At 32.9% G+C, this 18,644-nt stretch overlaps 1 protein-coding gene across 8 annotated transcripts in view; it reads right to left on the bottom strand.

The window, feature by feature from the left end:
* The window catches only part of NLGN1 (neuroligin 1), an 806,764-nt gene that overhangs the window by 425,868 nt on the left and 362,252 nt on the right, over nt 1–18,644 (bottom strand). For all 8 annotated transcript variants that reach the window (XM_084874160.1, XM_084874159.1, XM_084874158.1 and 5 more), the window contains one exon: nt 11,621–11,773. In XM_084874160.1, the coding sequence (XP_084730286.1) occupies nt 11,621–11,773 (153 nt within the window). The remainder of the gene's footprint in view (nt 1–11,620; nt 11,774–18,644) is intronic.

The raw sequence follows: 18,644 nt of genomic DNA, 5'->3' as shown, positions 1-18,644 counted from the left end.
TTTCATGCTTGACAGTTTCAGTAAATGGGGCAGTTCTCCAGAGGATCCGGGGGCTTTTCTTAACTGCTGTTGGGGACAGTGTTGCTACCAGCCAAAAGACGTAGAGCCATGCTTGTGGGTGTAGACATGAGGCCTGGCATGCAAATGGGTATTACTCTTTTTTTAAAAAATATATCTTATTGATTTTTTGCATGCAAATGGGTATTACTCTTTTTTTAAAAAATATATCTTATTGATTTTTTACAGAGAGGAAGAGAGATGGATAGAGAGTTAGAGACATCAATGAGAAAGAGTCACGGATCAGCTGCCTCTTGCATATCCCCTACTAGGGACATGCCCGCAACCAAGGTACATGCCCTTGACCGGAATCGAACCTGGGACCTCTCAGTCCGCAGGCGGGCCGATGCTCTATCCACTGAGCCAAACCGGTCTCGGCTGGGTACTACTCTTTAGTAAGCACATCCTTCACTACCAGCCACTCTGTCTACTTGCTCTGTATCCTAAAACATGTATATTGTATCCTGAGAAGGAGAAACATTTGCATGCTTAGTGATGACTTTTGGATTTTGTATGTAGAGCATTCTGCCTGTCTTGAGGAAATTGAAAAACCAGATAAGACAGTGTTTATATTCTGGTGTGGGTAGCAAGGCATCAGCTAAATTGCGCAGTCAATGCATTCAACAATAACAAATGGAGTTGGCTTTATGCCAAAGTGAAGGCTGGGCTGCCTCAGCTATAGAAGCCTAGGGAAGAGATAGATGGAGCTGGCTTGAGGGAATTTTATAGACAAGTTGGGTGACAGCTGGGTAATGTAGAATGGGAAGATGATTGCATGTGGCAAGTAAGCAGTTAGAAATGATCCTGGTAGGAAGTGAGGAGGTTAGCCTGAATTGAGTGGAAGGGGCTTTCCAAAAACTGAAAGAAGGCAGCTTTTGCTAAGAAGAGAAGCAGCATACTTCAGCAGGCCTGAAATGGCAGGAAACATGTGGAATGGACCCCAGAGATGCTTAAGAACATTTAGGATGTAGAGAAAAAGAAAAGAAAATGGTGTTCTGTTGTATTTTTAAGGTATGTTTAAAGTAATCTAGGCTGTAAATTTGGGTCTGGAAGGTCAGGGGTCAAACATCTGGCAACCCAAAGTGAGTAGGTAAGGGCCAGAGGAATAGAAAGGAGACACATATAAGGTATATTAAAAAAAAAAAAAATCGAACTGTTCCACTTAACAATAGAAAAGGAAAGGAACACAACACAAATATTTATGGGGTAAGTAGTTCGAGGAAGGACATTAGAAAGAGAAAGATATTACAAGATGTCCCAGTAGGGGAAATTGCAATACATTTCTAAGGTGAAGTAGAGAGAGTGGGTGGAACATGGCATGAGGTCATGGGAAGATGTGGGAGTACTGCCTTGTTTCCTTATTGAGAATCAGCAGAAGGAGCAAGGGTCATTGAAAGTAAACCAACCTACAAAGCAAAATCCAAGTCCCCATTTTTTAAAAATATATTTTATTGAATTTTTACAGAAAGGAAGGAAGAGACATAGAGAGCTAGAAATGTCAATGAGAGAGAAACCAGCTGCCTCTTGCACACCCCCTACCGGAAATGTGCCCGCAACCAAAGTACATGCCCCTAACCGGAATCAAACCTGGGACCTTTTAGTCCACAGACCGATGCTCTACCACTGAGCCAAACCAGTTTCGGCCAAGTCCCCATTGTTGGTTTAGAACCAAAAAGGAAATTGGCCCAGGTGAAAAAAAGACTCCCATTAAAAAAAAAATCACTAATGTGACTATGCAGCATGGCTATTCTCAGAGATACAGGGCAGGTGAGAGAGAAAACCTTCTATTGTCTCTGAAAAGCCCTAAGGTAATACTCTCACCCCATAGACCCAAGAGGTAAAGGCTAGGCATTCCCTTGGGATCCTTTCCTTGTGTGTTTGTATTTCATAAACCAGTTTTAATCATTTTAATTCAAAAAGAGAACACTGCCTGGTTGTTTGTGGGTGGTCTGTTTGTTTGTTTAGATTTTTGCATTTTTACCACAGCTGCTCGTTTAAATAACTTATTTTGTGTCTAATTACTTGACATATTCTACAATTATTTCAAAATATTTTAATCATCATTAAACTTTGTAAATTGCATGGGGGGAAAAAAACACCCTGTCCCCCCCCAAAATGACAGCTATGCTCAATTTAGGTATCACTTCCACAGATATTCTTCTTCTTAACAGCCTGGTTTCTTTGAAAACACATTTAGCAAACACTGTGCTATAGTTTTGTTTCTTTGTTTAATGGCCATCTTCCTCACTCACTGTGAGGTCCAGAGAGAAAGGAATGAGGTTGATTTTTGCAAGAGTGTGAACACAGACTCCAATCTACCAGGAGCCTCTAGTGGGCAATTAGCAACTGCTTGTGCAATTAATAAATGAATAACTGAATTCCTAAACTAAGATGCTAACTTCTGCTCTGAAAAGAAAACTAAATATCTTCTGTAGGGTTTATTTAGTTGTGAGCCTTTGAGTACCTGGAAATAATTGGTTAGTTCTGGAACCAGAAGACCTTGACTAAGCAGTAAGTAAAATTTAGGCTCTGTGTTCTGAGGTATTATTCCAAATCATTGATTTTAATGTCTCAAGAAAATAAACCACATACTCCCAACTTCCACCCAGAACTAATACAAAATAACAATATCTCCTTTTAAGAAAAACTAAGAAATTAAGTGAAGTCAAATTAATAACCTATTAAGATAAGTGGTGATATAATACAGTAATTTATTATAATCTCTTGTAAGGATAAACTAAAGTAATATTGACTTACACTCCTTAAAGACAGAAATTCAAAAGATCTCTTTATAATTCTAGTTTTATTCCTTTCATTATAAAAATTAAAAAGACTACAATTTGGCAAAATCTCTGGTGCTCTTTGTTTAAAAGGTAGATAGATGAGTCAGTCAGGGCTTAGCTAGTCCCACAGTCCTCTATGAGCAAAATATCAGTCTCATGCACAAAATTACCAGGCATTTCACTTTAATGAGGCACAAGTTATGCTTTGTTTTTAATTTTTGTGGGTTTTTTTTGTTTGTTTGTTTCTATTCATAGCAGAATAGCCACACTTTTTGTTTAAAAAAAATTTAATGTTGACATTATCCAAGGCCTACTCAACAAACCTTTCAAAATGCAAATCTAATCATGTCACTTATCTGCGTAATGTCCTATCATTGTTCTTATAAGTCCTAAATCTTTAACAAGATGCTGCATGGCCCGCTGCCTGTTTCATCCTAATTTGACACTGCTCACTCTTATTCAAAGTGTCCAGCTGGGTTTTCTCAGTTCCTGTAACATGTCAAGCTTTGCTCTTCCACGGGGTTTCACCCAGACTTTCAAATTCAGCCTTGCTTTTCTCTCCATGATGACATCTGATCATAAGCTATTGACTTTTCGCTTTCACTTTAAATTAATGCAACATATATTTTCTAAGCAAATAGCTCTGGAGATGCAAGACAAAAATAAACCAAATATAAATAGGAAATATTCAATGTAATACAAATAATTTTTTAAAAGTAGATGACTTATGAGATGGTGCCTCTTTTTAGATTTAATAAACACCCATGGTCTCTCTAGAAAGAGAACATTTAAGCCAAGGTAAGAAAAATAAGAACTAGGCCTACAAAGATTTGGGGTAGAGGTAACAGAAAATATAAAGTATCTAAAGTAGGAATTAGTTTGGTATCCATGGAGAACCAAAGATGGCTGGAACAGAGAACATTTTAAGATGAACTGAGAGACACAGATGTAAGAGGTATAGGTACAGATTGATGCAGGGTTTTGTCAGATAGGGCAGGGAAGGAGTTTGGATCTTGTTCTAAGTGAGTAATGGGAAGAAACTGGAGGGCATTAGGCAGAAAAGTGAGCAGTTATAATTCATCTTTAAAAAGGTAATCTGATTTTGCTGTGTGGAGAATGAATCATGTATATGTAGGGAGCAAATATAAAATGGGAAAATAACGCAAGAGGCTCAAGGAGACTTGGCTTGGGTTGGTAAAGGGGGGAGTGGGAAAAAAGAGACAGAGCCAGGATATTTGCTAGATGTGGGTGAAGCTGATGAATTGGATGTTGAGCATAAAAGAGAGATAAGCCAGGGAGAATCTGTAGTTTTTGCTTGATCACTAGAGGAGTGGCAGAGCCAATGCCATGAGGACAGTGTTCTATTGAAGGGAAGACCACCTGGGTTAAATCCTGGTTCTACCACTTACTGTTGCTTGGGCTGTATGACTGGGAATATGTTACTTAGCTTCTCTACTCATTTGTTTCTGCATTTATGAAATCAGGAAATAACAACCCTACCTGAAAGGGTTATGGTGAGAATTTAATAGTGTAATTATTATAAACTGCTTACAATAGCTTTTGGCATCTAAGTCCTCAATGTATATGGCTATTACTATTGCTATTGTAGCAATTATTATAGTAATCTAGATGTGGAAGACAATGAAACATGCAGACCAAGGAAATCTATGTATTTTAGCAATGAAGTTTGAGATATTCATTAGACATCTACATGGGATGTCAGGAGGTAGGCCCATGAGTCTGGCAGTCTGAGGAATAGTCAGTTTGGATGATACAGTTTTGGAAGTCACTTTCATAGAGCTGGTATATAGAGCCATGCATGAAGACCCGCAAAGAGACATTGTAAAGAAAGAAGGGAAGTGAAGAAAAAAATGTGAGGATGTGCACTTCAGTGCTCAATGATCAGGGTGAGACAAGGAGCCAGCAAAAGTGACTGAGAAGGAGCAGACAGTGAGGTAAGAGAAAATGCTGGGATGATGCTAAGAAACAAACATTATAAGACTAGACAAGTTATCGGTGTCCTGTGCTGTGGAGAGATTAAGTAAGAAAAGAACAGAGAAGTACCATGCTTCTATGTCTCTGGATCTATTTTGTCGATCAGTTTATTTAGTTCATTAGATTCCATATATGCTTGAGATCACATGATACTTAGCTTTCTTGGACTGGCTTATTTCGCTTCTTATAATACTTTCCAAGTCCACCCATGATGTTGCAAATGGTAAAAGTCCCAGAGACACAGAAGCATAGAACAGCCTATTGAACCTCGGAGGGAAGATGGGGGAAGGTGGGTGGGTAGGAAAAGATCAACCAAAGAGCATGTATGCATATACGCATAACCCATGGACATAGACAATAGGGTGGTGAGGCCTGGGTGGGGGGCAAGGAAAGGCTAGAAGAGGTCAGTGGGGGAAAAGGGGACATATATAATATTTTCAACAATCAAGATTTTTTAAAAATTTAAAATATTAAAAAATAATAATAATAACAGAAATAACCAAAGGAATCTACAATCTGGAGGTCCTTGGGAATCTTGATTAGGGCTTTCTCAGTAAAGTATAAGAAATGGAAATTTGAATGTCATTCCTGGGGGAAGCTTTTTCTCAGTTTCTAGAATAAATTAGCTCCTTTCTCATTGTACTTCCCATTTCTCTAGCTCTTATCATACAGATGACTCTAAAGAAAGTCAACTTTGAACTAAATTGTTATCTATGTAAAAGATCTAATTTGTGTAATTATTCATTTATTTTCTGTCTCCTAATTGCCAGTAATTACTGAATAGTAGAGACCACATTTATCTTATTTTTCACAATGTCCTCAGTAACTAGCAGAATGCCTAATACATAATACTGCTCAATTTGTATTGAATGAATGGCTGTATAAATAAATCAATGAATGACCCAATATTACTGTATTTAAAACACATTAAAAAAAACTGACTTATTTTAACTAACACTGACAGTAATTGACATGCTTACTTTCAAGTTATTTTTAAAGTTTTTGGCATGAATAATAATTACTTTTATTATAGGCCACCTAAAATCATTTTGGAAGAAGTAGGCAGAATAAAATTAGTAAACAGTTCATTTTTCAAAATAATAAACAATATCTCTACTCCAGAAGGTCATTTTAGCACTCAATATAAATTTGATTACCATCCAGTCCTTATTAAAACCCAGTAGATACCACTGATATTTGAGAAAAGAAATCCATGAATCAAGTTAAATGTCCATTGCTCTAAATTGATTTTTAGCTTTATTCTGTTATAAGTGAAATGACCAAATATCTTATTTGAATTGCATTTGCTGAAATTACATTATAGAAGTAGTGGGCATCTATTATTATGTCTTTGGCCTTTATAGAGGGTTAATAAAAAATCATATACTGAGAATATTTCTGAATCTTCCAATGAAGACAATCAGACATTTCTTACTTAGCGTTCAAAATAACTTACATGGTAAATTTCTTTGTAGTGCAATATAGTGTGTGAAAAAACTTCATTTGTATATTATTTCTGATTAATATGTATTTTTACTTTATCTGAAAATAACAATTATGAAAATCAAAATTTGTCCTTTTGACCTTGCTTCTAGGAAATTGGGTTGTACATTTCTCTTTAATTCAGTAGACAGTCATTACCTGTTTCTGTATCATTTCTCTACAATATATTATTCTATTTAAATATGATTTTAGCAATCTATATGCATATAGTTGTCACTAATTATCTTCACTTTTTTTTAAATATAAAGAACATGAATAAATAAATGGGAAAAAATGTCCTTCTTCCCTTTTGTTAATAGCAGAGATTATCCACTCTCTTGGTCTTGCTCAAATAAAACCATTTCTATGGAGACATTTTTTTACTTTCAAACACAAACTGACTCCCTTTCCTATATTCTAAGAACACAGTTGAACCATCTTATAGAATTTAAGTATACATTAGTCTCAAATATGAAGTAACATTGAGAATTTTTTAAATGTATTTATTTGTTTAAGGATTTAGAGACAGACAGAAATAAAAATAATGTCAAGAAAGATCCAAAACCAAGAATAATAATGACAAAATGTTGCTCCATTTCAGGAATTAATATGCTTCTCCTTTTAAGTCATGAACATTCTGAGACTTTACTGAATCTCTGTGCTGCGGGGATTCAAGTATGGATCACAATTCCTCTTCCACATTGATCCATCTGATATTCCATACCTCCACTTTCGTTTTTTGGTTTTTCTTTTAATATGTCAAGTGACTATATATGTACAAATCAATTAATAAATTCATATTACCATATGAAGAAGAATAGCAATTATTATTCTTTACTGGGTGTTTATTTCTTCCTCAATTAGTTTAAAATCTCTCTAAAGAGAAGGATTATATTCTTACTTTTTATCCTTCATAGGAGATATTGCTGGAAACAAGTGTTATATATACTATGATTTATCACACCAAAGTTACATTTTTGTCTCATCAGGTAATACTGGATGCATTTTTATTGCATAGACAATACCATTATAAGAATTAACAAGTCTCATTAACCATTTCTAATAAACTAAAAATAAATGTAGGTGTTCATTGAAACTGATATGCGGTAAAGTTAACAAAAGCTTGTTTTAAATGATTTTGTCATACATGACATTACATAGTAAGTTTAGTCTATTCTTCAAATACAAATAGATGGGCTAGCACTTAAAATGATTTTTACCTAGATGGATGGTACAGACAGATATTAGAAGACTAAGTCAAACATTTAATTAGACTCTAAGAATTCCCCAAATTTTCAAATAGTTATCAGCAGTACTTACAAAATCTTTAAAACAATTTTTCCTAAAATAAATCATAGGCTTGAATTATGAACACATAATGGCCTCTAAAATTTACATATCAAGATAAAAGTAACAGTAAATTTCCATCAGACAAAAATCTTATGTTTTCCTAAATTAGATTCCAGCAGTGGTATACAACTTTCATTTTTTTCCTCTAAAAATAACATATCAATTTATTCTAACTTAAGAGACATGTTTGAAACACATTTTAACATTCAATTAGTTCATGTATTCTTTTCATTTTTGAGATTTGCAAATATATGTTTATTGCACAATATCTCATCCTAAAGTGAAACAAACACATTCTCTCCCAATTCTTATATACAAGTACACGTTTTTCCTATTTACAATCCTAACATTTATTATTATGCTTCTCTCTTTTTTTTTAAAAAAATATATTTTATTGATTTTGTACAGAGAGGAAGGGAGAGAGATAGAGAGTTAGAAACATCGATGAGAGAGAGTCATCGATCAGCTGCCTCTTGCACACCCCCTACTGGGGATATGCCCGCAACCAGGGTATATGCCCTTGACCGGAATCGAACCCGGGACTCTTCAGTCCCCAAGCCGACGCTCTATCCATTGAGCCAAACCGGTCCAGGCTATTATGCTTCTCTTTTAAAAACACATAATGAAACCATTTCTCCCTAACTTTCTAATACGATACTTTTCATTAATTATGTATTATAATAGTAAAAATAACTATTAATAATTATTCTGAATACGTTTTAAAGCACCATATAACAATAGATGACAAAGGATGAAGAATTAATACTGGTGAAGAACGTATATAATCAAATGTGGAAAAAAAGACTAAATGTTCACTAGAACTATGAGACTGAATGAAGCTCTAAGATAAACCTGAGACAGTGAAGCTAGCAGGCCGAGCCCTGTAGCCCCTTAACTTCTTACTCAATCTTATGAGCAATTTTTAATAATTGCTCTCATCACTACCAACAGTATTTCCCGTGCATTAACAGTGACAGTTCATGTTTCCACTTCAAAGGAAAGCCCCAAATGCTTTCGGTTGAGGAACTGATTCCAAACTATTCCCAGCTTCTTCAGAGCAATGATGTCACAGGAGCTATTTTTATTTGCAAACTATTTTATAATAAACAAAATATTTTTTCTTAACACAACATGTTTTAAACTGAAACCATGCTGCTAGATAGCTGTCTGAATTTTATGACTAAAGCATTATCACATTTTTACTTATTGCTAACACAAACAAATAACAAAACAACCCTGTAAATGCATCTCCTCTTGAAAGAAAGATTCAAATCACTACTAATTACATTGCCTTTTTCAGACAGCTTGAGTTTTTTCTGTCAATCATCTCAGAGCAATGGTACCATAATTAGCCAATTTGTACATTGGACCCCAAAACTCATTTCCTTCACACCAAAACAGTCAAATCAAAACAGAGCCCAGAATCTTCTCAGATGTGAGATCAATTCTTATTTTTACTTGATTCTTATTTTTACTTGATTCCTAGTGCAAACAAAGAGCGATGCTTTTGGGTCCGAGAAACCTTGGCTTACCTTGTTACTGTTAGACACGTTGTGAACGACAACAACAAAAACCCTACAGCCTTTATTGTACTCTGCCAGCTGAGCTGTTGATCTGGCTGTGGTAAACCACCCAGGCAAATTGTGCTAAAATAAATGTTCTGAAAATTTTTTTCTCATGAATCGATTCACTTAAATATATTTTTATAAAGATCAACACATATTTTAGGGAGAAAGTGACCAGAATATATCAATTCTAAAACAAGTATTTCCAGATGCCTCTAAACGTGTTTGAGTAAGAGTCTTATATGCTTTCATGGTGAGAGGAGATCTATAAAGGACAACTGATTTGTAGTAGTGATTGTTAGGAGCCAACTGATATTAAACTCTAAACAAATACTCAACTCTGGGGAAATTATCCATCATCAACACCAACAACCACTTGCCATTTTTCAGACCAAACAAGTGATTAAGTGCTTCATGGTTTAGCTGGATAATCTGTTGTCCTTCCACACAATCATTCTAAGTGTGTCATTTAAAGACAGGATATCAGCGTGAATACAAGATTCAAATCCAATCAAAATCAGGTCCTCATTAGTTCTAATATATAAAACTATGGCACAATGTACATTAACATGATAACATAGTTCATTTGATGAAATCTTACTTCATGTTTAAATGATATCATAATAAGGCAATATAAGATTTGGTCAAAATATTTTTTAAACATCATCACACACACAGGCGCACACAAACACAGCTAAGTGGATGTTCAAGTCCTTAAGAATACTCTTTGTAACTTCCAATTTCAAATTAGCAACCTTATCACTGCATCAAAATTTAGAAATCGAGAAATCCTAAAAAAATATGAAATAATAATAAAAATAACTGAAAATAAATAGCACTAAAATTAAATGAATTCAAATTATTCATGATTCTCACATTAAAATGTTCCATAAGAAACAAATGACAACACCAAACTATTTAAGAATTATTATGACCATCTCTATAAATCTTCTAATATACAGAGTTTTCACAGATAGGAAGACATTTAACCCTGTCCACTGAAATTATAAGAACATCTGAAGCAACCATAATTAGATACTATGGAGGAAGTAATGCATACTGAATAAAGCTATGGAAATAATTTATATCTACATTGATACAATGCATCTATTATATCATCCTTGATGCTCCAAATTTAAAATAGAAAACTAGAAAAGGAACAAGATTTCAACTTTGCATGGCTAAAATATCTTGTTCTTCAAAACATACAAATAATTTACAAAAATTATTCTCTTTTTATATTTTGAGAGTAGTATAAATGTAAGATCATTATTACACAGGAGTTAGAATATTAATAATGCCAATGAGGAAAACAATTGGTTTCTCAATGGCTTAAATATATGATATTAACAATTATTATAAAAGGCAATATAATTGAAATTCATTTTTTAAAATATTTCAGAATAAAGAATAAAAAAGAAAGGTGCCTCTTTGTGTCAAATAACATTATAAATTTTACCTACTTAAGTGTACAGTATGGAATAAGACTTTGAGAAGAATGAAAATTTAAAAAAATAAAATCATTTTGATAACTGTACCATTTCAGCAAATACTAAAATACTACAGATTTATTGAATTATATAATAATTTTACTTGTCAGATTGTGATAATACTAAAATATATTAAATTTATACAGGTAGAATAGCATAGCAAGTTTATGTTTTTAAGTTGGTTATTTCATAAAACAACAAACTTGCTTCAGAATACTTAGTTATTTTGCAAATAATATTTCTCTACGGATATCTTCAAACCAATAATGTCCACTCTGATTTTGCTCTATATATACACAATTATTTAATTGAACACTTTGTCACTTGATAAACTCAAAGCATGCTTTTCAAATAAAGTAATTTAAACAAACACATTTAGGCAAAATATTTCTAATTATTATGACATACTATAAACAAAGCAAATCTACATCACATTGGCAAATAATTTTGTCACAAAGCCAGTCTACACATATATTCTTGAAGATGATAAAAACGTGTTTCTAAGCTCATAGAAAACTTCTGGGAACTTTTTAGCATTGTAAAAGAGAAAAGGAAAGGAAAGAAAAAATTGCAAAGAAACTAATTCTTCTTCAGAAAGGTCCTGCCATTGTTACATTACAGAGATCTACAAAGCCAAACCTACAATGCCAAGAACATTCCTCAACAAGGCAAAGACTTTCATTACCTTCTACCTTTAAATTTTAGACTCAACCCTACCTGTCTTTCACCTACTAACTCATGAACACTTTAGACTGTATTAAAAATATCAGAAATTTTGGTTCGAACAAGTCAATAAGCATAGAATAATGAATGAAACAAAGCAAAGCATAACAAAAGCCAAAACAAAACTATCACATATTTCATGGATTAATGGTATTAATAAAAGGAGATTTCTTACCAAGTACCCCAAGTCGGTAGTTGACTGTGATGACGATCACATTGCCATAACTTGCCAAGACACTCCCATCATATAAATTTCCAGTACCTTCCATATAGGAGCCACCATGGATATACACCATCACTGGTTTAGGACCCCCACTGTCCCGAATATCTGAAAGAACAAATGTTTGGCAATTGTTCTTATCCTCAAAAAAACAAAACAAAACAAAAAAAACCCACACAAATATAATGAAGCAGAGAACACATTTTCCACTTTAGGGACAAGAGGTCATGGTGTTTATTTAGTTGTTTAAATTGCTGCTTTTGTTAAAGTGTTTCTTAAGCAACTCTTCTGAAGAGCTGTTGCAGAAAAGAGCAATATCCATTTTTTTTTCTATCTAAAATTTTGTTTAAAGCTATAAACTGAATTGCAGAACTTAAACCAAAGGAGATTAGGTGTGAGTTTTAGTGTTGTGTGATGAATTTCTAATGTGACAATAGAACCAAAAAATATATATAAGAAGAACTACTTTTAAAAATGATTATAGACCTCAAATAAAATGTGTAAACCATAAACTAAGGCCAAAAGTATCACTTCTATTGTGACTAAAACACTGTTTCCATTTTTGATAACTGTAAATATTTATATTGGATGCATCATAATTACACTGAATAATTTATGCCCCATTTGTGAAGATAATTACAACACTCTATTATATGTGGTAAAAAGTCTCATTTCGCTTCTCAAGGACTATCAGATGCATGTGTAGGCAATAAAAGCATGTATTTCTATACTTCTGTTGTTGCATTTATAGGACTATCATTTAAATAATATATTTCAGTTAACTCCAGGATATCTGCTCTTTATACCTAGCCTTACTCTTTGTAAAAAGGAAACAGATTAAAATATATTTTTCACCTTGTTAGCTATTATACTATTCTTATCTCTACTTTGGCTCTATGATTTTGTCATGCAGACATGAGGAGGATACAGCTTAGTCTAAATGGACAGTGCCAATATTTAAGGTGATGAAGTGATTTCTGCATCTCTGAAATTCAATCAAATGTATTTTCTTTTCTAAGATACTTTCTTAATTATGTAATTTTCAACAAGGACCAAGAAATAATAAACAGGGTAGGGCAAAAGTAGGTTCACTGTAGAAAATACATAAAACATAGAGTTTATTCTTGTGTTATCATTTATTAAATATTATAATATTTACAACCTACTGTAAACCTACTTTTGCCATATTCTACAAAAGAAAAACCTAAGAAAATCTAACTATTATAAAAAATAGACTAATTTCTATAGAAAACATGCTAAATTATATATTGGCCAATATGGTTTTAACTATTGTATAGATTGAAACATAACATGTATATATGAATATGAACACCTACAGATATAAAATATCATTATTACATAATAGCTCATGATCTCTTTTACCCACAATTGAAACAAAATTGTACCAAATGTGCTATTTTTTTAAATTTCAATATTAAAAGTGTCATTGAAAAGTATGGTTTTATTCCTTTATTTTTGACACTTTTTTTATCAAACTTAAATCTCCTACATATTTATGATTGAGTTTTCAGCTTCCAGAATGGAATATGATACAAGCTCATTGAAAAACTAGTGATTATTTAGAAGCTGCTTTATATTTCCTGTAAAAATATTTAAACTATGTATAAAGCCTGACTTGTCTATTGGAACAATCTTCTCATGAAAAACCATCCTAGGATCAGGAATTGCAGCTCAATTTGTTTGTTCACAATCTCAAGTGAGGGAACTAGCTCATTGCAGAATTTAGAAACTTTTTAAAAGGACTGTTATCAATTTGACTGAATACCAGTGTGTAAACTTGCACCAAGGGTGCACTTGAGAAGAATGTCTTATTTTTAAGTGGTGAGAGGAGGATCCTTTGACATAAAAACCATCCTCTAGACACAGCTGCATTTAGGAAGAAAAAACTAACTTACTTTCTTCTTAAGTCCTTGGGAAGGAAATTAATATTCACTCATTTGCAAAAATTTGGGGGCATATGGAGTTGCTAAGTTTACACAGAGAAAATAACCCTTTTGAAAATTTTAAACTACCCTCCTTAAATGCCCAGTTGCCACATATCATTTTAGCTTATTTTCCTACTATGGCTGGTGCTGAAGAAGCAATAATAAATTATTAAACTGAAGTCATTAACTGACTGCTCACAGCAGACACTGTACTCTGCTAATTGTGTGCTGGGAGGTAGCACAGAAGGTGGCTGTTTCAGAATTCTTCTTTAATTAAAATTACATAGACTTACAAAACACCAACTGTGAACAGTAATGAGACCTTGGTAGATCCATTCTGTTCACCTGGAAAACAATACAGGCACACTTTCAAATACCTGCCACATGTTATACCTAATAACAGGATGGAATGGACATTGCCAAGGAAGACTGAAAATATGACTATAGATTCCAGGAGCTATTTTGAGTGGTATTTCTCTCTCACTTTTTAATTAGATCTGAAAATGTTAGTGAAAGTTTGGACTAATTCTAAGTGTTTTCAAATTTCTCAAAGATTTCAGCTTTGCCTAAGAATATATTGGACAATTCTTTTCCAGGAAGTGCGATAACATTTGAATGCAGTGTTCTGAACAATATTTCTTTTTGCTTAAAGTAACCATGAAATTAATTTTGTATAGGGTATTAATGACCGAAGTAGGTAAAATTATTGTGCATAAAAAACTCAATATTGCCAATAAATTTTGGGAAAATGCTGACAACTAGAATTCTATGATAATATTTAATCAGAGTGGTCTTAGATTTGCATCAATGGAAGTTATCAGAGGCCTATCTTAAATTTTACTTTTCTCTATAGTTTACATGTGTTTTTTATTGTAATAATAAATATAAATAGTCTAAATGACATCTGTATTTAATTTTGAAAAGAACCAGAATCTTTATAAATGAAACTGATATATCAGATAGCCTACTATTAAGTACTATCTGCTAATGCCATCATTTTATTTATTTATTTTTAAATATATATTTTTATTGATTTCATAGAGAAAAGGAGAGAGAGAGATAGAAACATTGATTGGTTGCCTCCTGCACAATCCACACTGGGGATTGAGTCCACAACCAGGGCATGTGCCCTGACAGGGAATCGAACTGTGACCTCCTTGTTCATAGATCAATGCTCAAACACTGAGCCATGCTGGCCAGGCAATGTCATCATTTTAATAATAAAATTTTGATATTTTACTATGTCATAGCAAATATACTAGATATACTTCAGGTATTTATACTTTATTAAAGTCAATTTGTCCTTCCAAACCTTGTTTCATATTTTTCCCTAGAAATAAGATAGATTTCACCTAAGATTTCTAACTGAACCTAAAAAGCTGTTCCTGACTTTACTAAAATCAAATGAGCACACTTAGGCATGAAAACACTAGCTCAGGTCCACTAAAGCTACAGATATTCTGAAAGCATGTTCATATTTAATGTTTAATTTTTTACAGCTTTGCTAGGCATCTAGGTCCCTGAAAATAGTTGGATATTAAGAGGAAAATACTACACTGATAATTATTTTGGAATTTCAGTAACACTTGGGCTGTAAATTTGAGTATTTTACCTTTCCAATTAATCAAAAATTTAAAGACAATTTAATAAGTTATCAATAGATCTAGAAGACAATGAGGATATTTTTGTGCCTGATACCCAGTGTTTGGAATCACAATTCTTTTTAATGATCCTAATGAATAATTATTAGTCATACAACTTCTTCAATATGCTTTACTGGTTAATGAACTCATGAAGTTTTTAATTGCCCATGTTTTAGAATTTTTGGCATTTACCAGTTTTTCATATTGGGGCATTGCCTCAATTAAGTCTTTGCCTGGCCCTGGCCAGTACTTCTAGGTGGTTAGAGTATCAGCCTGAGCACCAAAGGGTTTGAGTCCTGGTCAAGGGCACATACCTGGGTTGCAGGTTTGATCCCTGGCAACCAATTGATGTCTCTCTCTCACATTGATATTTCTCTCTCTCTCTCCCTCCCTCTCTTTCTTTCTCAAAAAAAAAAATTCTTTCTCTGATATATTTAAAAATATTTTAACATATTTTGTGCCCCCTACTTATTTTGTGTATCTCAGTTATCACTTGGAACTAGCAAAATAATATAGAATTGTTGGCAGAATGTGTGCTTGTATAATTGTGCTTAGTCAAAGATATATATTTTCATTTAAAAATACTGAAAAATGACAACAGCAATTTTTAAAAAGCTCTATGTAGGATATAAAAGTATCTTTGGCTGAAACCGATTTGGCTCATTGGATAAAGCATCAGCCTACGAACTGATCAATTCTGGTCAAAGGCATGTATCTTGGTTTTGGGCACATCTCCAGTAGGGGTTGTGCAAGAGGCAGCTGATGGATGATTCTCTCTCATCGATGTTTCTAACTCTATATCCCTCTCTTCCTCTATGTAAAAAATCAGTAAAATATATTTTTAAAAAGCATATTTGAATATTAAAATATTAATATTAAGGTATTAGCACAATTTAAAAACACTATTAAATTCCAAAAGTAAATTGATAGATATATAGAGTATTGCTTTGATCCATTTTTATCATTTCAGATTTGTCTTTTTGAAACCATAGAAATAGACTATAAGTTATACAGTTCTCTTGGTTACTACAAAACACAATTGTTTGGCCTAGCAATGGAAAACTAATAATGGCAAATATGTAAAGGAAACTTTGAAATAAAGAATAGTGCTCCAAGGAGGCGTTGGGTTATTTTAAATGAATGAGGGGCAGGCCCACTCACTATGTCATAGATAGCCTCTGAATGCAGTGGCTGAGATAGAGACCTGGAAATCAGGTAAAGCAGTCAAGTTGTCATGAAATAATTGAGAATTCCATATAAATGACCAGGTAAATAAACTTCTCACTAAAGTGAAAGAAGTAGTTTATCAAACAATGTATATTTATTGCTTTATGTCCAGTAATACTGATTCGATATTTAGAACAAATAAAGGTAAAAATTGGCCTTGTTAACACTCTTGTCGACAAAATAATTATAAAAGAAACTAAATAGAAGATGCTCACATTTTAAACAAAGATCTGTATCCTAAAGGACATTATAATTTGTTTTCTTGTCTTCTAAACAATTATCCAAAACAACAACCAAGAAGAATAGACTGAACTTGAATTGATTGCTTCCACATTCTACACTTCTGAGCATTTAAAATATTTATTGATTTGATAACTCTTGTGACTGACTGGTTTAGTGCTCAACATGAATACTACCAGCAAAATTAAATGGGGCTTAAGATATTTTTAATGACTATTTTTAAAATGTTGAATGTGCTTCAAAATAAGTCCATAAAATAGACTCACATTTAGAGGGCTTAGCTCAATTATAGCCACTCACAGTATCTTTTATAAACAGGTAAATGTCCTACTAGATGCTGATTTTTATCAAAAGAAAAAAAAACCCACATTAAATCAGCAAAAATATTTTTAATAGGAAAATAATGTATACTAACTTTGTGAGTACTTTGTGAAAATTTGGTACAAAGCTACACACTAAAAGACCCTTATACAGAGGTATTATTTAGATAAAAAATGTCTAAGAGTTAAGGATTTTTATAGGATCCAGCAAGTTCCAAAGCCCTCAAGTGAAAGCAGTCATCTTTAGAGTACTGGCAACAACAATACATATCCTGAAAGTCAATAAAATTCCTGAATGTTTGAATACTTCTAATTTCTAAGGGCATGTTAAAAAAAATCACAATTTGAATTTTGATAAGTTTATTTTTAGCTATGTAGCATTCAAAATGATAATGCTTGGTCAGCCACAATGATTTATTTTAAATATTAATGATTGCTTTGTATTTCATGTTTGATTCACTGTTGGGGTTTGTACCAAATCAATTTTTTTAAATGCCATGAATTCTATGTCAAAATAAGTATTAAATATTATAAAAACATCAATACCCAATTTAATTTTTATGCTTCCAAAACTTCACCTCGATAATTTAATTTACTACTGTGGATAGCTTATCAAATATATATCTCCATGAAAACAAAATTGTCTAGCAAGGATTCATTTAATCATAGTTGTAATTCATGGAATTGGCACTTCTGCTGGCCTGCTTGTGGGTTTTTATTTTGGAAAAATTTTCTTACCATATTATTATTTTTTCTATGAGATTTAATTACTAGCATTCTGGGAATTATTTTAAATCCTAGGATTACTCTATTACTTCTATATAAGTCACAGCTAGGACTGCATTAAAAAACAAATAAACAAAAACACATAAGCCCTAATTAGAACCAAGATGAACTGAAAGAATCAATGGGCCTTTCTAGATGCTCCTCTTAATACCATGTAAAGTCCATGATGGGATGAGAAATGTTAAGACAACATGGTATATAGTTAGACTTATGGAGTAAATCAGAATTCTATGTCATAAGAAAGTTGGAAAGAGGGGAAAAAGATATTAATAAAATAAGAAGTGTTTTATTGGTTATAGGTGGCAATACTTTGAAAAGCAGAATATTTTCATTTATCCTTTGAAAATAAAGGATATCCATATAATCTTGTTTAAGTAAACTCTATATCCTGGACCAGTGTTGCTCAATGGTCGAGCAGGCACATAACCGGCTTACAGGCTTAATATCCAATAGGGGGCCTGCAGGAGATAGCCAATCAATGATTCTCTCTCATCGATGTTTCTCTCCTTTACCCTCTACCTTGCTCTCTGAAATCAGTAAAAATACATTTTAAACAAAAACCTCTATAATTTCTACCAAAAAAATATTCACTCTGATGAGACCAAAGTACTTCAGTTATTCTACAATGTTTACTTCAGTTATCTGAATAGGTGTAATTTCTTATCTATAAAATGTCACTTATTTATGTGATATTTAAGCAAATCAACCGAAAATATTATTTTAAAAATCTAAATTATATTGCTCAAGAAACACTTTACATCAGCTTTCAGTTTTGTCCTTCCTTTTACAGGGTGTGGGGTTCTTTTTAAACAAATAT

Source organism: Pipistrellus hanaki (genome assembly GCF_964339955.1).
Source record: "Pipistrellus hanaki genome assembly, chromosome: 2".
Taxonomy (NCBI): domain Eukaryota; kingdom Metazoa; phylum Chordata; class Mammalia; order Chiroptera; family Vespertilionidae; genus Pipistrellus; species Pipistrellus hanaki.
The sequence above is the reverse complement of the archived record's forward strand: the minus strand, read 5'-3'. Positions and strand labels throughout refer to the sequence as shown.